Source organism: Lytechinus variegatus, chromosome 10 (genome assembly GCF_018143015.1).
Source record: "Lytechinus variegatus isolate NC3 chromosome 10, Lvar_3.0, whole genome shotgun sequence".
Taxonomy (NCBI): Eukaryota; Metazoa; Echinodermata; class Echinoidea; order Temnopleuroida; family Toxopneustidae; genus Lytechinus; species Lytechinus variegatus.
This window is the reverse complement of record NC_054749.1, coordinates 2190390-2212474: the sequence shown is the minus strand read 5'-3', so window position 1 is coordinate 2212474 and position 22085 is coordinate 2190390. Positions and strand designations below refer to the sequence as shown.

General features: G+C 35.5%; 1 protein-coding gene across 1 annotated transcript; it reads right to left on the bottom strand.

Moving 5' to 3' along the window:
- Positions 1-6310: 6310 nt before the first annotated feature.
- Positions 6311-20791, bottom strand: LOC121423297 (sorting nexin-14-like). The gene is made up of 14 exons (XM_041618638.1): positions 20556-20791; positions 19761-19810; positions 18966-19066; positions 17262-17364; positions 16570-16610; positions 16110-16180; positions 15816-15861; positions 14494-14623; positions 13481-13574; positions 12271-12341; positions 10968-11063; positions 8905-8996; positions 8277-8336; positions 6311-7168 (listed from the first exon to the last, which is right to left on the bottom strand). Exons 1-14 carry the CDS (start codon positions 20657-20659, stop codon positions 7112-7114), a joined length of 1116 nt encoding a protein of 371 aa, XP_041474572.1. The 5' UTR covers positions 20660-20791; the 3' UTR covers positions 6311-7111.
- Between the last annotated feature and the right edge of the window lie 1294 nt (positions 20792-22085).

Genomic DNA, 22085 nt, shown 5'->3' with positions numbered 1-22085 from the left:
AAATTTACAGTACTTTCATGTTGTGAGCTTGTCTTGACAGAAAGTCAAATCTATAGCATGAGATTTTTATGAAATACATTTTTATTGCTTAAATGAATTGAATATTCAAAAAAAATTATTTTGCTTCATTAGCAAGAGGTGCTATTTTGTATTCAAATTCCATTTGCAGTTGATGAGTGTTATTTTTATCCAATGATTTGTAGTTAGTCTATTGGCTTGTCCACTCAGCATTTTAAAGGACAAATCCACCCCAACAGAAAGTTGATTTGAATAAAAAGAGAAAAATCCAACAAGAATAACATTGAAAATTTCATCAAAATCGGATGGAAAATACAAATTTTAAAGTTGTGCTTAATTTCAAGAATCAGTTATATGCACATCGTGGACAGTATGCAAATGAGTAGACTGATGACGTTATTCACCCACTAAGTCTTTTTAAAAATTTTATTATATGAAATATTCTAATATTCTCATTGTCAAGTAAAACAATGATTAATTCCTCCCAGAACGAGCAGAATTAGCATTGTTTAACACTATCAGTCCAGTTGGTCCTTATTGTCAAATCTGTAAAAATGAAATATTGTACAATTCAAACAATAAAAAATAAGAAATAGTGAGGGATATCATTGACTGTTTTATTTTGCATGTCAGTGAGTTGTATATATCACTCTTTTCTGAAAAATAAGCGGAACTTAAGTTTGAAATGTCATAACTTTCATATTTTACATCCGATTTTGATGAAATTTTCAGGACTAGGCTAGTTTGATTTTTCTCTGTTCAAATCAACACTTTTCTGGGGTGAACTTGACCTTTAACTTCTTATAACAAATTTCATGATTGTTGCATATTCTGTATTGTCCAAATTTAATGATTGTTGTATATTCTATATTGTACATAAGCAAATGGGAGGGTGGATGGGCAATGGTTCCATGACATTTGCTCTGGCGACAATTGCTCTGCTTTAAATTCCACACACTAATGGAATAACCAACTTCAACCCTTGGTTTAACACTATACCCTTCCTAAAACCTATCCCTAAACCCATTGGCGGCGGAAGCCAAAAATTTTAGGAGGGGACAACCCAAGAAAAAAATTTGACAAGCAAAAAAAAAAGAAAAAAAGGTTCTCAACCTAAAAATTTTAGGGGGGGACCGTCCCCCCCTCCTCAAATTTAGGGAGGGACACGTCCCCCCGCTTCCGCCGCCTATGCCTAAACCTAACAAAAACCCCACTGCAACCCTAAAGCCAGCCTGACACTTGCACGATTTTGTGTCACGCATTGGCACGACTCCAGTCGTTAACTGGCGTGAAGTATGCGCGTGCCATGTCGGGACAAGAATTTTGAAATGTTCAAAATTTTGGTCACAACAAAATTTAGCGACCGGGTCGTGAACTATGTGCAAACTGTTCGTGAACTCGTCGAATAGTTCATGGAGAGCTCACGTCGAGTTCACGAGTAGTTCAGCACGACACTGTCCGAATTGCACAAACTCGTCGTGCCAAGGCGGGAAGTGCGTAAACTATGCGTGAACTCGTCGTGCCAGTTTGTGTCAATGTGGACACTGACGGGCACGCATTCGTGAACTATGCGTGAACAAGTCGTGAACAGTGCGGGAGCCTCCCAGTTCGTGCCCCAAAATGGCACAACTTGCCACAACAAAATCGTGGCCGAAAGTCGTGCAAGTGTCAGCCTGGCTTAACCCTAAATCTTAGATGAAATTAACCCCAGAGCAATAGTTGCAGGAGCAATTGTCGTAACACCATGTGCAACATATGTACCTTCGCTCATGTACATGTACCATCCAAAATGTATTTTTACACAGTTTAATACGCGACCTTTGTATACAAGCAGCATCACATACAATCAAGAACTAGGTAGTCATACACCCAATTTTTATCTTGTGGATGCAGTGGGTGAATTCAAATCTGGTGTTAGTTTTGGTATTTGGATGGTTTGGAAAATATTTGCAATCAATTGGTCTACCAGGGGTGTGAGTGGTCACAATTAAAAAGATCTGAAAAAAGCTGAAGAGTATTGAAAAAGTCTGAAATAGAAAGAGCTCCCAAACTTTTTGTACAGAGCAAAGTAAAATATAAGCTGAAAATCAAGACAAAAAATCTGAAATCAGATAAAAATCTGAACTCTCACACCCCTGTGGTCTACGCAATTTGGATTAAAACAAGTCAATTTGTTCTTGTTATTCAAGAAGACCACTGATCAATTGTAAATTTGCAAGACTTATAATCAATTGGGACATAAAATTGATTTGCAATCGTTTCTTGCAACACCCAAAACACTACATACAGACAACTATAAGGACACGTAGGTGGTTGATTTATTTCTATATTTTCAAGTAAACATCTACCGGTATATGGTCTTGAGGAGACCTTTCATGACACAGTACCCAGTTTCACAAAAACTAAGAGTGACTAGTCTTTATGGTGTTTGTGATTGATTTAATTAGACATACATGTATCCACTGTACCATCAATAGACCAGTTCCTGGCTAGCTGACAGGCGAGTTTGTTCAAATTCTTCCATTTTGATAGACAAAAAAATGCCTCACATAGCAGGATGTAAAAATTGCAGGTGCCCGTTCCATAAAGGACTTGGAACTGTTGTAACTTTGCCATTATGGCAACCACCATGGAAACCTTGATTTTGATTGGCTGCTGAGCCCTGTTACCATGGTAGTTACCATTATGGCAAAGTTACAACAGTTGCAAGTCCTCTATGAAACGGGCCCCTGGTGATTTGAATTGTGCATCAATGAAAACTTGATGAAGGTACATTGTATATGTTGCATTCCTACTTTGAATGCATTACCATGTTGCTGTTGCAATGTACCCGACCTACTATTAAATACCAGTTGCTAACGGACGTGACAATTACAGTCAGTCCACAGTCAGTATTTGGATAATGGAGACATCAAAGTTGGTGCTGATCTCACCGAGTATCAAACCACCATGCCATTTGAGTTCAAGTGGCCTTCCTTTGCTCATGCACAGAATGGAACAGCGTACTGGCCTATGGCTGAGCTTTGTGTCAAGGGTCCAGAGGATCAAATCTTCGGTAAGAGCTGATTTACAATATTGTTTATTCCACCTGTAACACTTTGGAAAGACTTATGTCCCCTCCACTAATTTGAAAAATATACTCCTCCAAAACCCTCTTTTGTGTTAGTTTTCTTTTTTTTCTTCTTACTTCCAATGGGTACTTGGATTCCAGCCTCTCGCTGTAGAATGAAGCATCTCCAGTCTGTCGCCTTGCTGAGCTAGCAGGAATTGTTGAAAGTCATGGGTTTGATAATGGTTATCAACCGATATCACGACTAGCCTTTTCTCCAAGAGTATTGGGTATTTATTTTTCTGACTGAATAAACCAATGCCATTGGGAATTACACACACTCGAAATTTTACGGAATAAAGCCATATTTTGGTATGTATCCAACTTTTCCTTCCTATATCTCTTATGTTAGATAATTCTAGACAAACATTCTCCATTTTTTTTTTTTCAATTTTAGTGGAGGAGACGTATGGAAGTCTTGCCAACACTTCATGTAAACATGATTGATAAGGAATGGTTTTCCATAAGACTGAGATACTTTGCTGGTCAATCCAGTGGATTGACAGTATAATGTACTGAAGTGACAATAATTCTGTATTGTGAAGAAAAGGTCATGGATCTCACCAGGAGCCACTCATTCTATGAACAAGGTTATGATATCACCTTGTTCTCTGTTACTCTCCCTGAATGGTGAAATAAGGTTGGCAATGTTTGGCTTATTTTCCCCTCTTCTTTGGGACAGATGCTTGATTATTTTTGACACTGTCAGGTTCCATTACAGCTATTTCATCATATAACTTGGCTCTTAATTAAATTTGATTCTTTAAATTATTTTTTCTTAATTAAAAATAGAGATTGAAAATCTACAATTGTCTTGCCATATTACTTTCCACTAATAGAGGACGTTCACAAAAATATGCCCAAAATTCAAGTTTTTGAGTCCTCTGGTGAATACAAAACCCCCCAAGTTACTAATGAAAAATAAATTGAAACTGTACGGAAATTAGTATTTTTGGTCACAAAAGTGATATTTTAATGATTTTTTTTTAAATTGTGTGCTGTGTACAGCATTGACATACCATAGTATTGCAAGGTCAGTATAAGTACACTAACCTCGCTCACAGAACCGCGTTTGGTGGTTGATTTCTTACTAGTGGGTCGCACGTGCTGCGACGCCACTTCTGTCGTCCACAACACACGACTTCTCATGGCTTGATTTTTCTGTGCGCTGCGGCATGTAATGAACCCTTGAGTGACCAGGATCATGACTGAAATGACAGTCGGGCTTCGTAGGCTTGACAGTGTCCAGAGCTATCTTGTCACCTTAACCTTCTTGAAATCATATTTCATTTATCAGGGGTGTGAGTGGTCACAAATAAAAAGATCTGAAAAAAGCTGAAGAGTGTTGAAAAAGTCTGAAATAGAAAGAGCTCCCATACTTTTTGTACATAGGAAAGCCAAAAAATCTGAAATCAGCCAGAAATCTGAACTCTCACACCCCTGATTGATTCCATGAAATATTTTTTGTATTATCTGCCATAGTATATACTCTGTGTGTGCAATTTGAATAAAAGACAAAGACTCAAAGCCTTGCAAGTTTAAAATAGATACATGCTCATTCTTTGTGTAATTTCCGATTGTATGGCATTCCAATTCCAAAATCAATAATGAAATCCAATATAATTGTCCATCTACCATTTTTTGTGACAAATCACAATATAGAACTTTTGATTTTATACGAAATATACATTTTAAACCAGTACATGGAACATACAAGTAAATAATTCTCTGTATATACTTATAACCCCACATCTTACTGGAAACTCTTTGTAGCACTATTTTCAGCTCTCTTAAAACAAATGAACAATTTCTTTTGGGGGTAACATCTAGCCTTCAGACAAGGCCCAGCATATATTATTTATATCAATATTATTCATGCAAGTGTTATATATTATCATCTATTAATAAGGACATATAATCATTATGCATACAACTACAGATGACTAGTGAAAATTGTTATCTGAACTGAGAATATAAACAGTAATACTGAATAAAAACAACAATATATCAGAGCAACTAATAAATTTGTGATCTCCATAATTTCTTTTGAATTGGCGTTAGGATATCCCCAAGCCATGGTTCAAGTAAAATAAAGGTCACAGATATCATTCATAATGAATCACAGTGATGCATGATTTTTTATATTGTAATCCATCATGACAACCTCTATAAATTTTGTTAATAATATCTTTTACTCTAGTATTGCATCAAACAAAAAAACATTATTTCCTAATTATTAAAACCCCTGACCTTGGCAAGATAAAGTAAACAGTATCTTCGAGAAAAGAGACCAGGTGGGTGTTTCATAAAGCTGTTCTTAAGTTAAGAGCGACTTTAAGAACGACTGGTGATCCTTTCTTACGCGTAAACCATCGCCAATGAACATTTTGGTTGTATGTCATTTACCGCAAGAAAGCATCACCAGTCGTTCTTAAAGTCGCTCTTAACTTACGAACAGCTTTATGAAACACCCACCTGGGTCCCGTAACACAAAGGTTAGCGATTGATCGTACGATTGATTGTACATTGTAGTCAATGGAATCAATCCTAGGGAAATGTTCGACGATCATTGCTAAGCTTTGTGTTACGGGCCCCTGAACGTCTCATGGACTGAGAAGAATAGGAATGCAGTTTCTAACACAACAATGGAGGTCACTCCAAAATGATGATGCAACATACTTTTTTTAAAGAAGTGCCATTGATATCAAACACACCACAGCTATCGTAAAGATTATGAAATAAGTGAAATTTTTTCATACCTCGTAATGGTAACAATCATGGTAAACTTAAAAAAAAAAAAGAATTGACTACACTGACTGAGCTGTTATTTTCAAGATAATTCCTGAATTCGGGAAAATTATATCCAATCAATATAAAGTTCAGAATTCAAACCTGAAATGAAAATTGATATAATTTGAACTTTCTCATGTATATTGGACCCCATATTGTCCATACACCACACCTCAGTAGCTCGCACTACAAAGAACAGCTGACTTTTATCAAATGATTCATTATCTATCCACAGCCTTAGTACAGAGAAAGATTGTTAATATAACCATAGGATGTTGAACATTGCACAAAAATCATTTTTATACATACTTGCAATATGAAAACAATTCCCAAACAAGTGATATCATGATAACATATTAACCAATTGGTTGCTGAATTCTTGCTTGTTTGTCGAACACAAAGCACCGAGTACCAGTGCGAAATGGGTTGATCGATCTCTACACACATATTCAACACATTTGGTCACTAAAAGGGGAAGTTCACGCTGACAAAAAAAGTTTGCTACAAAAAGGCAGAAAAAATAATACAAAATATGGGTGAAGAGTTGAGGAAGTTCCAAAGATTAAAAAAGTTATTAGAATTTAAAGTTTTTGATTTGTGATGTCATTTGCAACCATGCTATGTAATATAAAATCATAAATTTTAAATCTCTAATGCTTTACGATGACTCATTTTTTAAAATCATTTCATGAGCGGGGGTGGAAATGATTTGAATATTGATTTAGAGAAGATACAACAAAATAATGTCTCATTGATGTTTTTACCATACAATATGTATGAAACCTGCTTGCATACGACATTACAAATCTAAAAATATAAATTATAAATATTTATTCTTTGATAGACTTTCCTAAGACTTTCACCAGTACGTTTTTTTTTCAATTTTTACAATAAATTCTTTTGTCAGGGTGAACTTCCCCTTTAAAATACAGGGATGAAATTTGTCAGACTAATGGGGTGTTGCAAGAAACTTGCAATCAATTGCAAGTCTATTTTTGGTCTCTAATAAAATCAATCATAAGTCTTGCAATTAACTGCAAATTCATGATTGATTGCTAATCTGCTCCTTGAAACATGGAGTGTAATCTCATTTGCTACTGTTAACATTGCTTTATCAGTTGTAAAATTGCAACAGAATATCTGCAATCGATTGCAAATATTTCCTTGCAACACCCTCCTATGGTATAATTTAATTTAGTCTTTCTCATAGTGATCCTCCTGGTACTGTGGTGCTTCCTCATCTGTGTCATCCTGTCAAATAATCAAAATATATACGTCAAAATTAACACCTTACATGACACCTAACGGTTTCATGTTCAGTGTTTGTTTTGGGGGTAATGTACTTTGACTTGATATAGAATAGCCTGTCCTAGGGACGAATCTGGCCAGGCCCCGTATATATACACCAAAATTGACACCTTAGAAGACACCTAATGGTTTCGTGTTCAGTGTTCACGATTTGGTGGTATTGTACTTTTATTTGATATAGAATAGCCTGTCCTAGGGACGAATCTGGCCAGGCCCCGTATATATACACCAAAATTGACACCTTAGAAGACACCTAATGGTTTCGTGTTCAGTGTTTACGATTTGGTGGTATTGTACTTTGACTTGATATAGAATAGCCTGTCCTAGGGACGAATCTGGCCAGGGCCAAAAGTTACGATTGATCCGATCAACCTCAAGTATGTGAAAATCCATCCATATCATAATTTTTTCTTGAAGGAAGTTTGCACACCGTCCTTTGTAAACAAAGAGAAGCACACCAAATTTTCAAGAAAAATATGAATATACGAATATATCTTATCTAGAAAATATTCTGAGCAAAGATGCATTTAAGATGTTGTCATTGCTGGCTTGCCATAGTTGTGGTTGACTGGATCAATCATAACTCTTTGTAAGATGGGGCCCGAGTGGTGAGCTAAAAGTGCTTCCATCAGCAACACCGAAAAATTGAAATCACTCATTATCTTGCTGTAAAATGTCTCAACTGCAACTTTTAATACATTTTATATTTGTCATTTTCTTTTTTTAAAAACCATAATTGCATTATTATTTATGATGAAATGGCTCCAAACAGTACTATTCATTTCAATGGGGCTAATAATCCCAGCCATGCCGTAAATGTATTATTATTATTAATATTATTAATTAGGCATTTGTACTTTTGGCCACCTGAACCAATTCATGCAAATTTGGTGTATTGATGCTTTCCTTTATCATGAGCTCCCAAAATATGGTCACGAAAAAACAGAAATGCAAACAATATACATTGTACTAGCAGAACTGTAAAATCAACATTGTTCATTTCATGATATAGCCAAACGAATAATGATAAATGAAAAGAAAGTACACTCACATCATCTGATAATTCCGGGAAGATTTCTTTGATGACAATGTCCAAGAGAATATACGATAGCTGTAAGTAATAAACATGTATAAATCGAGAAATATTTGTAATCGCTGCAACAAACTCTGATCTACACTTAGGAGAAATTTGATCCCTAATGAGGTTCGCGTCACTGACAGGTCAGGTACCTTCTACTTTGATTGTGTATGCAAACAACTTGGCCCGAATTCACAAAGGTGGTTTTGAAAACCCACAGTTGAGTCCATGGTTTATGCAGATTTCCTGTAGAAATTACGCTTATTTTACCACATATTAAAAATTGTCCAATGCCAATTTGCGCTTTTGTCACAGTGTGCCAAATTGACGCCTGTTGCCATGGTTATCCATGCTATTTTATTCATGACTCCATTGTTTTGAATTAATGAGTCCACTCTTCAAACAGTGGACTCATCAGTAAAATATTGTACCTAACCATGGTTACAGGCGTCAATTTGGTACACTGTGACAAAAGCGTGCATCAGCATTGGACATTTTTCATACTCGTGCCCGATACGCGCTAAATTAAGCGTAATTTATACAGGAAATCTGCATAAACCATGGATTCAACTGTGGGTTTTCAAAACCACCTTTACCTTACCTGTTTATTTAGCTTGGGATACTGGAGAGAATCAAAGACGGTCTTACATCCATCATAGAACTTTTCTTCTCCAAGCACCTTGGGTACAATACCTTAACAAAAACAAAAAAATTCATCAAGCAGTAATTACTTGACTATGATACAGTGATATGGAAGCGGAGTGGCCTAGTGGTTTTGACTCTCGCCTTTAAATCACAGGGTCATGAGTTCAAATTCTAGCCCAGATCAAAACTTCCTGTAAACCAACTAGGCTGGACTGTTCTCAAGCACTTACACAATGTTGCGTAATTTTACAACTACGTACCCGGGTGTTGCAAATTTGGTCTCAAACGGCGAGCAAGAGAAAAGTAAAGTCAGCGAACAGCGCGGTCAAATCTTTTTGCGCAGTGGAGTGGTTGAGGAAAAAATCTGCTTTAGGTTTAACCCTATCTAGGCCGGGGTATTTTGGGAGTTCCTATGGCGGGGGGGGGGGCCTCCCAGGCCCCCCCTAAGATCTCGGCCGTCGACCGCGCGATCACGCCGAAAATTGGCACAAGGGTTGCCTGGGACATAATCTACAAGACTGTATAGTAATTTATTTCATGCGAATTGCTATTAAGTGATTATGCTAATTTATGCGTAATTAGTATGCGAAATCATACTTTTTCCTCTAACTCCCTAAATAAAGCTCCAAATGTACTAATTTTTGGTATAGAAACTCTTTGTTGTGTCCTAAGCAAGAGTACATGAAAAAAAAGTGATATCAAATCATTTTCTTATGTATTATATTGTTTTTTGCAATTTCTTATGTATTTCTTTGTTTTTTGACCTTTTGTTTTTCATTGTTTTTTTCAATGAAATTTGTTGGGGACTCTTCTGTGATCATAAAAAGCATAAAATGAATACATTTAGACTAGCAAAACTAAAAATAATCATACATTTATGAAATTTGGTTGAAAACACAATTTGCATTGACTTTGTACACGAAATCACGTTTTTGAGCAATTTTCGGTCTGACATGCACTTACATAATGTTGCGTAATTTCGGAACCACATACCCGGGTGACGCAAAATTGGTCTCAAAAGTTGCGCAAGACTTGAAAGTAAAAACTCAGCGAGCGGCGCGGTAAAAAAATTTCGCACGGCGAAAATATCGCGCGATTCGTTGAGGGGGGGCTCCGAGGCCCCCCCCGGCCTAGATAGGGTTAAGCAAGGCATCTAACACTGTGCTGTACTCAAATATATGTGACAAAAATCATTAGATGGTAATCTAACATGCTGTTAAAAGCTACAAGACTAAAGTCAGGTTCTATGATAAACAATTAGCATGATCTGGCCTATAAGAAGGTCTATTAATAACATAATTGTTCTACATAAGTCATTCTTTTGTTTAATGATAAAGAAGAATTGAGGGAAAGGCAGGAGATGCAGGTTAAGTATGATTACTGCTTTGTACACTCAAACAAAGACATTTTTAGGAACCACTAAGAAAATAATGATTTGAACACAAAGTACAATCAGATAAACAAAACAGTGACAACTTCACAAAAATTTGAAAAAGTTTATATCAAAGTTTTGCATTATTATGGTGAACAGTTCTATACATGATTAAATATGCAATGAGCAAATTGATGTCATATCCCCATTTATTCATTATTATTTTACTATATGATATTGTATTCAAATTTTGTTCTCATTAAAAGAACTGGTCGACAACTTATAATCACTTCTGCAACTTATTTGTTACAATGGAGAAATATCAACACACATGTATGAAAATATAAAATAATGATTTCATGTATATTTGGGGAAGAAATGTCATATGGACATGTATGAAAATAGGAAAAAATAATGATTTCATGTAAAAAAAAAAAAAAAAACTATGGACATAATATCATCAGCAAAACTATTGGATATTAACTGTTTTTGTGAAATATTGCTAAATGTTAAAATTCAATAAATTTGTTAGCTATGTCATTAGATTTTCCTGAAATTTCCAGTATATTGCTCAGTGAATTCACTCTATTTATCTAGATATAATTATTTTCAGTCAGGAGTATATGGTCATGGTATATAGGTCTTACTTGGGAAGAATTTCAGCATCTGTTCAAAAGCAAACTCTTTCCTTTCAAGCTTCTGTGCATCCGTCCTGGGTGGATCGTCATCAAAGAAAAGTACATCTAAAATGGAAAAAATTCAAGAAAAAAAAAGTTCGGAATGTGCTAAATAGCTAGCAAAAAAAAAATGAATTAGACATGCAGTGCAGAATTCTAAAAAAAATCTTGTTGGGATATCGCTATTAATTCGATAGCAATCATATTTCACTTCATCCATTTACTTCTAATCAATGTGAAAATACAGTAAAGATCATCTATCATGAGTTTATAAACAAATTGTGAGGGGGGGGGGAGATTACATTGGGAAATCTCACTTTAGAAAGCATGAAAGTGTAAATAATGTAGCTTTGGCTATAAAAAGCTTCATAGTTAATTGACTAGAAGTAAGAGGAAAATAAGAAAAAGGCAAACATGAAGAACAGGAGTCAGAACAAATTAAAGGGGTACTCTAGATTGAAAATAACAGAATCTATAAATTAAACATAGTAAAATTCAACAAGCAAAAGGCCAAAAATGTCAACAAACTCTGATAAAAAAGTAATGTTAATGAATTTAAAGTTGTTTACCTGTTTGACCCACCTCTTACTAATTCTCTTGTTATTCTTCTCTTCTTCATACCATCTATCACTGTTTTGTTCTAGATCCTGTTTGATGTTGCCTGCCTCATATCTTAATCCATCCCCACTTGAGGTCTTTCTTTGGCCTTACTCACACCAACTTCCCTTTGTGTCTTCCTACTCCTTTTATTTCATCCCCTTCATTAACCTGATTGGTCATCTCTTCTCACTAATGCCCCTTTTGTCTCCTTATTTCCAGTGTTGCTGTTGAATGTCTGTGGTCTATATTACGGTTGTTCCACCTTATATATTTGTCATTTTGCCTCCAAAGAAGATTCTGCTAGGATCGAAAGCTTAGGCCCCTTTTGACTCTCGAATTTACAGTTCATCTAACACAGTAAACCAGTAGGGCAAAATTTAACTAAAAATCCATGGGATGAAATACAAAAGAATACATGGGGATATGACATCACCAGCTAGCCCATTGCATATTCATGAGGTCATGTATAAACTACTTCACAAAAATAATGCAAAACTTTTGAAATGTCATTTTTTTGCTATTCCTTGTCCGATTTGAGATGATTTTCAGAATTTGTTTTGTCCCAGTTTACTCTTTCGGTTCAATTCACACAATTTTCAGCCTGGAGTACCCCTTTGATATACTATTCATTATAAATAAAATACTTGATTATTGTAGAAGTGAGTGAATTTACCTCTGAGGAGATGAATGATATGTTCCACCATCTGCTCCGTCTTCAACAAATCTGTCTTGGTGTTGACGAAACTATCAATAAAAAAGGTCAAAGGTCATTGGTTTGCTTTATTTTCTTCTGCATTTCCAAATTCATACAAAGGTTCACAAAATTATAAAAAACTCATCAGACAAATATAGGAGTAGTTAAATGAATACTTAACATGATCTTTGAAAATGCAAAAATAAAAAAAAAGATTATTTACATAAATTATGATTCATTCGTCATTAAGGCCCATATTCTGAAGTAAGTTTTAACTCAAACCATGGTGTCTGTGCTAAGATTATGGGGAGCCAAAAATTCTGTTTATATCGTATATTTCTTATGATTCTCACTTTGCTTCCTTTTGCTTTCATAATGGCGAAAAGAACTTCAAAATACTTCAGTTATCATTCCCAGACACTTTGGGTGTCATATGAGGTAATAAATTGAATGTATTCTGTTAGGGATTTGTGCCCCAATTGGCTCTCCATAGTTAAACCACAACTTTAAACCATGGTTTTACTTAAACCAAAGTTCAGAACACGGGCCTAAATATTTTAATACGGACTGTCATGAGAAGCAAAGGGGTGCTTGAAGAACATGGCAGACCCCGACAAAGTTCATTGAAAAATTATGAAGACAAATTTTATATTGCGGTATGGGTATGCATACCAGGTATTCCTAATTTCAAGATAAAAGAAATGACAATGGTATGGATGGAGATGAAAGTCATGACAATCATCATGATTAAACAACAGATTATTATTATTTTCAAGTTACTTCTTTTTGTATACAAATCACTCTATAACCTAGCCCCAAAATACTTGTCTGATTGTTAAGAAATTAATGTCCCTGGTAGAACTAGATCCTCTGAAGACCCACTTAAATTAACATATCCAACTAAAAGAAACCAGACCGGAGATAGAACATTCACCATTGCATCCTCAATGGAATGGAACAACCTCCCTTTCACAATAAGACAATCCCCAACAATTGAGTCATTTAAAAAGTCTCTCAAAACTTTTTGTTCTAGGCAACTGCCTTCATTCCATATGTCATTCTGATTTTTTGTTTGTATAAAAAAGTTAACTGAAATTGTGAGCGCTTTGTGCCATGTGGGAAAAGCGTGTTATAAATATTGATTATTATTATTATCATTATTATGGTCACTAAAATGAACTTTACTCACTAATCTACATAAGTTTCCAATGAGTTTCCAAATATCTTGGCAAAAGTGACGGTCATCTGATGCATCCAGACAGGCACATCTAGAACAGAACGAGCTGCAATAAACAACAACGTATTCAAAATGAATAAGAAATTAATCACAAGTTTCTTAAGGTTCATAAAGTAGAATGTATTGCCCAAATAAGTGAATAAATGGAAATTTGCATTTTTACATGGTATTGAACATACATAACATAGCATGGAAAATGAACATATTTACAGAAAATCAAACAATCGCATATTGACAATTGTGATATATCCAATAGGAAAAGCACTTTGAACTAGGCTTTCCTGCTGGGGCCAGTTTTGTGGTAGCGACTGATCATGGAACGATTTTTACGATATCACGAACATTCACGACAACAACTGCAATCATTGTAGAAATCAGTCCCACAACAAGTCGGTATAGAGTTTTATAAATTCAGAGCCCTGTTTTTGTAAAAGATATCTAATTGGGAAGAACACAGCCATTGATTCAAGTAGTTACAGGGTTCTCATCTCTACAAGAAAACAAAATTCCCTGATATGTCCCAGATTTTTCCCTGATGAAGTTTGAAAATTCCCTGATCATTATTTGAACCCAGTCCCAGTTTTACATGTTCTCTAAGTTGTTGCAGTGAATAACATGGAAAAAAACCCACAATAGCTAGTCATTCAATGGATAATGTTTTGATATGCAACAAATTATAACAAAGTCTTATTACAGTGCTTTTGACTTCAGGGCCGATCAAATTCCCTGATTTTTTCCTTCTTCATTTGAGGCATTTTTCCCTTTTTGAGGTATTTTTTATCAAATTTCCTGATTTTTCCTTGACTGGAAAACGAGTTAAATAATTTTCCCTGATTTCCCTCATGGGCTGGGAACCCTGAGTTACATAACATGGGTAATTTTTGATGAATCAGAGGTATATACATAATGACAAAACCTCGAGACCCTCTAAACCTAATAACAAGTTCAAGTGTTGGCAGACTCACCCAAGTATAAGATATATTGAATGATTCCAGTGAGTTGTAGGTAGTTGGCCTCTGGATTGGCCCAAGGTTCCTTAAGATTACACCGGTCTAACACCTGATTAGCATTGTTCTCAAAATGGACATTGGAAAGCTGATGGAAAAAATAAAACAAAACATGAAAGGAATTTCATTAATTTGGGTAGTTTATTGATTCAATCTAAAAAGGAGACAAAATCATTATACTCAGACACTGGGTGATAAAATACAACAGAACACAATAATATAAAGTAAAATGGCTTAAAGGTATGTAGACTGTAGGTAAGAAATGACTATAGCAAGAGCAAAGTTAGCTCAGTCAGTAAAGCATCTGCCCGGGGTGGACTCGAACCCACGATCTTTGGTTCGACGGGCAGATGACTGAAGCCAGTGCGTTGTGTTTAAAACGTCTCTCCTGTTTCATAGATGCAGGCTATGTTACAGTGGCAAACACTCTGTCCCTCGGATAGGATGTTAAATGGAGGTTCCGTGTAGAGGAGAGTCCCCACCTTTGCCCGTTAAGAACCCACTGCACTATTCAAATAAGAGTAGGGGGGAACTCCTGTGTAGTGGTCCACCTGCATTCCCCCAATCAGTTATATCGAGAGGAGAGACCTGCGGGTCACAGTTCGGTGTGCGCGCCCATCTAGGTGACCCAGATTGGCTGGCTCCTCCAAAAATGTGCCTTTGAATGTCTTTGACAGATATATGGCACTATACAAATGCTGTGCATCATCATCATTAAAAGAGTTAACATAACATTTGTAAAATATAAATAACAGATAATAAATTCAAAGCACTGGTTAACATTTCTACTCTGCTGTACATATCTTTTACTGATAGGTGATATAAAAAAAAGAGAGAGATGCGCATGACAGGGGAATAGAGAGAGGTGAGAAAGAATGAGTAGGTAGCAAGTGTATTAGATAGAGACATATAGGGATTAGGGAAATCATATATCCCAGTAATCACAATTATATTACCACATTGATAAGGACCTTCATAATGTTGTTTCTAAGAGAACAATTTCATTTGTCTACAGACCGATACCCAGACACAAATACAAAAATTCAATCAATTTATTAATTATTTCTTTGCAAATGGTCTTCCTCTATTGTTTATCTCTTTGTTGTTTCAATGTCATCCTTCAATCTTGACATAGGTACATGTAGGTAGCAATAAAATCCTTACCATAATCTGTCAGGTTAATGTCAGATTAATACCAGGAATCAAATAAAAATTTTAATCAATTGAGTAACTTTTTCTTGGTAGATCTTTCTTGAAACAGATAGCAATAGAATCCTTACCATTTCTTTATCCGTTAGGTTTGGATCTGTTTCAAATTCATCCGTCCTACAGAAAACAGAATAACCATGTTGTAAATGAATGTCATGGGTAATAGAATGTGTACATGTAAAATAGTCTTGAGTCTTAAAGTAGGTATGTATACCATTATTTTAAAGGGCTAGCATTGTGATTCATTGAGAGTATATCATCAGAGTTCCCCCTCCTCATTCCTTCTCCTACCTCCTTCTTCTTCATCTTTTATTATTATTATCATTATTTCATCACTATAAGTCACTTTCAACAGTGATACATACCTTGCTTTAGGTTTGGCAGCTTCCACTGAGGCTAAGAAAGTTACCAGGAAAGGCTCAAGATGCTGTCCTCTCTTTAACATAAAACCAAACATTAAAGGGTTAACACCAAACAAAGAAATACACAACAAATTCATAAAACAGATTTGTTTTCTAACACAACTGTTAGGAATGCTACAATGAATATTTACAGAGAAAGTTAGCAATCTAGGAGCTTTATAGTGAAGAGCAAAAATATGATTTAGGCATGAATTAGCATAACAAAATCTTGGAAAATTTGAATTCAACCATACAGCTTTGAAGATAACATCGCACACTACCATTGGTCTGAATTTTCTTGAAGGGGTCCTGGCTGGTCTTTGTCAAATTTACTCAATGATAAAGAATCTTAATAAGATTTTAACTGAATAGTAACTCACTTCTGGTTATGTGTACATGTTCTTATTTGAAACATATATCTCACCTCCTTGATGACCTTGGTTGAGACTGAACGCACAAATTTTCCTGATAAAAAAATAAAAAGAGTTATCAAATGGTACAATACAACTTTAGCATCTTCAGTTAATAGTCAACACTTATTCAATTATGAAAATAATTTTCAATATCATTTACAGAATCAAACATGAAAAAGTTTTACAACCTATTTTAACAAAAATAAAACCCTTGACCTCACATAAAATATACAAACAACAGGAAACAGAAATTTATTATTAGATTAACAAGTTTTATTTTCATTATGTAAATTGTTACCGTTCCATAGTTTGTACACAAGACTTAACGCAGACCATTTCCAACCCTAATTTTGAGAGAAATGTGTGTATGTGCAATCAAATTATTGCACTCTGTGAAAGAATGGATGAATGAATGAATTATCCAATGCAATAATAACCATTTACAAGTTTACAGCCAATCAGTTATGAATACGTAGAATAGCAAGGATAATAGGAACCAAAAAATAGCATGAATTAGTAGCTCCTTCCAAGAAGTTGTGCATACATGAGATTAACACTCCTTTTCCCAAGCTAGTCTTAAGCTTTTGCCTCGTGCTATATCTATGTTGAAAGAAATGTGACTTGAGGTGAAGCTGGCAGTCCACCTTATGTTACTCTAGTCGAATAAAGGGGGCAAAGAGTTAACTCTACACATGAATCATACCTAGATTGACATCTCCAAAGATCTTATTAACAAACTCTTCATTGGTTGTCAGGAATGTATAGAGGAGCTGGCTTCCCCTTAGGATGGGCTTGGTGAGAAGAACCTGCAGATGGAAATGTATTCAGGTACAGTGATTAAATGAACAATTTATAAAATCACCTGCAAGTACATAAAGCTATCCCCACCTTTTAAATGTCTTGTTCATTTTCACAGATATATCATGTTATAGAAGCAATCAAAGCAAGTATATTTAATACTCGATAATTGATATCATCAAGCCCGTAGCCCCCTCCCCCCCCAAAAAAAAGCAAAAAATATCAGGGGAGGAAAAGGAGAGAAAGGAAGAGAACTCCCTAATTGAAAAGCCTGGCTACAGGGATGATCATTCTATGAATCTTGTTAAATATAGGATTCTCTTTATTTTGCTTATAAAACATACAGAGAAAACCAAAACCCTGTATGAATTCAAACAAGACTAGGGCCTTTGTAAAGATATTCCAGATCAGCAATCCTCTAATAAAGAGATTTTGTTAGATTCCGCCAATTAGAATCAAGGATTTCATGGAAGTTACTATAACAGCAGTCCCATTTATGCAATGGCCACATCACAAGCTCCATCTCCAGCATGAAAATACCGAGCATACAAGTTAATTCCTTGAACATTGTTGTTAGGTTTTCAAAATACTCAATAGAGCCTATGTTTTTGATAAAAAACAAGTGGAGTGCCTCAGGAAGTCTCGCCTGCATAATGTAATTCATAATACCAGCAGTGCTGACTTCGAAAACGACAATAAAATGATTATTTACAAGAAACACCATTCATTTGATAATAGAGTACTATGTTAATTGACCCTAAATGACATTTGATCTTGATCATGTGACCTAATGCTTTCGAAAGATGATCAGTGATACTTGATTACCCCTATGTCCATATTTCATGAACTATATCCATGTACTTTCAAATGATGGACAAAGATCATCGACCCTAAATTAAATTGGACCTTGATCATGTGACTTGAAACTCTGAAACCCAAGAGGGATAGTCACTGATACTTGGTTACACTTATGTCTAAGTTTCATTACATACATCCATATACTTTTAAAGTTTTGACCTTTAAAAAAAATAACCTCAGTTCAAATTTTGTCTTAATTCTTCCAAGACAATCCAAGTTCATCGACTCTAAATGACCTTTGACCTGGGCATGTGACCTGAAACTTGCAAGGGATGTTCAGTGATACTTGATCACTCTTATGTCCAAGGTTTATGAACTAGATCCATAAACATTCAGTAACGATGGCAATTTTACAAATACCCCTGACATGGTCAAAGATCAGAGACCCCAAATTGACGTTTAATAATAATAATAATAGCCAATTTTTATAAAGCGCTTTTCCCAGAATGGCCCAAAGCGCGTTACAGCATATTATTACCCCGGTCATTGGATTCATTTCAATCCCGCACGAAAAGTGCACAATTTCCACTCCCTGGGGAGCATTCCTTGCATTCATCGCAGCCTCATTATGGCGCTGGCAAAATCAAACATACAATATCATGAACTAGGTCCATATATTTTCTAAGTTATGATGACATTTGAAATACTTAACCTTAGGTTAAGATTTCGATGTTGACAATGACGCCGTCGGAAAAGCGGCGCTTATAGTCTCACTCTGCTATGCGGGAGAGACAAAAATTGGTTTTCTTACCCTGAGATATTTCTCTAAGCCAGGCCTCTTTTTCTCCATGAAGTCATGTGACTTGCTTCCAAACGGCCGTCTAACAGGCAGCTGAGCATCTTCAAACACACCTAATTAAATTTATAAAGAAATAAATCTACATAATAATACATGAGATTTGTATAGTGCACGTTCCATCTTGATTAGATGCTCAAGGTGCTTCAGAGCAGAACAACAAAAGCTAAGTAAATGTGGGGCATGGATAATAAATATCACCAGCATATTTGAGCACACATTTTTATCTGTTTGATCGCAATTATTTTCTTACAACACCCATTAAGTCTTGGATATTAGAGCACAGGCAATGTGTTTGGATTTTATGTGTAATTGTGCTATATCTTAGGCAAGGAGGGGTGGGGGAGGGGACAACCAGTGCCATGCCTTTTTGATTTAACCTTGAAGGGGAAGTTCACCCTAAAGAAAAGTTTGCTGTACAAATAGCAGAAAAAAATGATTCAATTTTTCAATGATTCGTGATTACTTATTATTAATTTTTTTTTTAGAAAGGGGTGTGAAATAATTTGTCTATTGATGTACCGAAGGTACAGTAAAAGCCATTTTCAATTTTCAGAGAAAATGACATTTTATTGATTTTTTTACCATACGATATGCAGGAATGCTGCTCGCATGACGTCACAAATCAAATAATTGAAATTCTTCTCATTTTTTTCATTATTTGATGGATTTTCCTCAAACCTTTCAGCAATATTTTTCAAGATTATCTTTAAGATTATCTCAAATCAATCAAACTAGTTCTTCACTTACCATGAAATTCTCTCAACTTCTGTTCCAGTGCATAGAACTCATGGTATCTCCTGTGAAGAAAATATGAATTATAAAGGAACAAGAACTTTCTATCAATCACCCCCACATATTTCTGAATAATTTAATTCCCATTGCCAAGAAGGAACATGCGTGTAGAATGTGGAATATGATAAGGTAGAGCGAGGTATTATAAAATGAAAATAAAATCCTTGGAAAAGTTAGTTTGTACGAAAACCAATAATAAAATCAATAAAATTTGAGAATAGGATGAATAAAGCAGAGCTGCCAACCTGAACAAGAACATTTCAGTATTTTTAAAGCTGAAAATCAGTATTTGGTGAGGAAATCGGTATTTTCAAAGAAATACCATAGGACAACACATAAAACTGAAACTTGAGAAATCAGTATTTTGCGTGAAACCATCAGTATTCTTCTCATTTTCAGTACTAAATACTGAAAATCCGTACTACTTGGCAGCTCTGATAAAGTCGTGAGAAAATGAATGTTGAGATAATTTGGAGATCCTTCTATTGGCAATGCGATCGTGATGGCTTTTATGCACTGAAATATTGACTCAAAGTCCACAGATGAAGCTCTTGCAAGGGTTAGTCCCAGGGTGCAATACACCAAAAAGAAAATTCTGAAGAACTTTATATTTCCCTTAAAAAAAAACCCTTTCTTGAACTATAATGTACTTTACTGGACATAAAATTCTTGATAAAAATGATATGACATCATAAAACCCCAAAGCAACTTGGGGTGGGGGTTCAAGAGAACATTAACGCATCTATGTACCTTTCAACCTGCCACGAGTTCTTTTCTCCATCTCCTTCTCTGACATCAATCCTCTGAATGCCGATGATGAAAACAAATCCTTCCTTTCCTCCTTCTAACTTCATCTCGACGCTCGGTATACTAACCCTCCAAGCGCTCAGGTCATGCTGGGGTGATGATACGCCAGTATGGTGTGTGTCCTCGTCGTCAGAGGCTAGATCTACATCAGACTGGTACACAAACACAATATCATGTTAAACACTATGCACTCAGGTCATGTTGGGGTGATGATACAACACCATGATAAGTGTCTTCATCATCAGAGGCTAGATCTAAATCAGACTGGTAGAAAAACACAATATCATGTTAAACACAAACTCTACAAAGGCAGTCAAGCAATCAGGTCATGCTGGGTAATGATACGCCAGTATGGTGTGTGTCTTCATCGTCAGAGGCTAGATCTGAATTAGACTGGTAGAAAAACACAATATCATGTAACACTAACTCTACAAGCACTCAGGTCATGTTGGGGTGATGATACGCAAGAATGATGGGTGTCTTCATCGTCAAAGGCAAGATCTACATCAGACTGGTAGAAAAACACAATATCATGTAAACACTATGCACTCAGGTGATGTTGGGTGATGATACAACATTATGATGTGTGTCTTCATCATCAGATGATAGATCTACATCAGAGGCCGTTTCATAAAGAGTATTTGCCTTGGCAACTACCATGGTAACTTGATTTAGATTGGTTGCCATGGTAGTCGCCATAGTGGCAAAGTTAAAGCAGTTGCAACTCTTATGAAACAGGTCCAGACCTTTAACCCTTGTTAAACTGGGGGGGGATCAATTTGACCCCCCCCTCGACAAATTTCATCACTATGACGTCACGCAAAGTTTTTATATTGCGCCGCTCACTGACTTTTTACTTTCAAGTCTTGCGCATCTTTGAGACCAAAATTGCAACAACGGGGAAGCAGTTCTGAAATTACACAACATTTTGTAAGTGCATGTCAGACCCGAAATTGTTCAAAAATGTGATTGTGTTTTTCAACCAAAAATCATAGATGTATGATTATTTTAACTTTTGTTGGTTTAAATGGATTTATTTTATGCTATTTATGATTGCAGAAGGGTCCCCGTCAAAGTTCATTGGAAAAAACAATAAAAAACAAACGTTTGAAAAAACAAAAGAAATACATAAGAATTAAAAAAACAATAAAATACATAAGAAATTAATTATATATTTGCAATTTTTTGTAGATATTTGTTAGAAATGTAATAATTGCTATTCCAACCAAAAATTAGCATTTTACTAGCTATATAAATTGAGTTAAAGCCAAAAACATACATGTACACAAAAGAATTTTAGGGCAAATTTCATACACTTATTTGCATAATTAATTAATTAAAAATAAAAAGATTTTTTTTCTTTTAAATTTTACCTAAGAGTCTTGTAGTTTACATCCAGCTCTGTGCGCGTGCAAATTTTTGCTGCGATCGTGCAATCAGCGGCAGAGATCTGAGGGTATATACGGTATATAC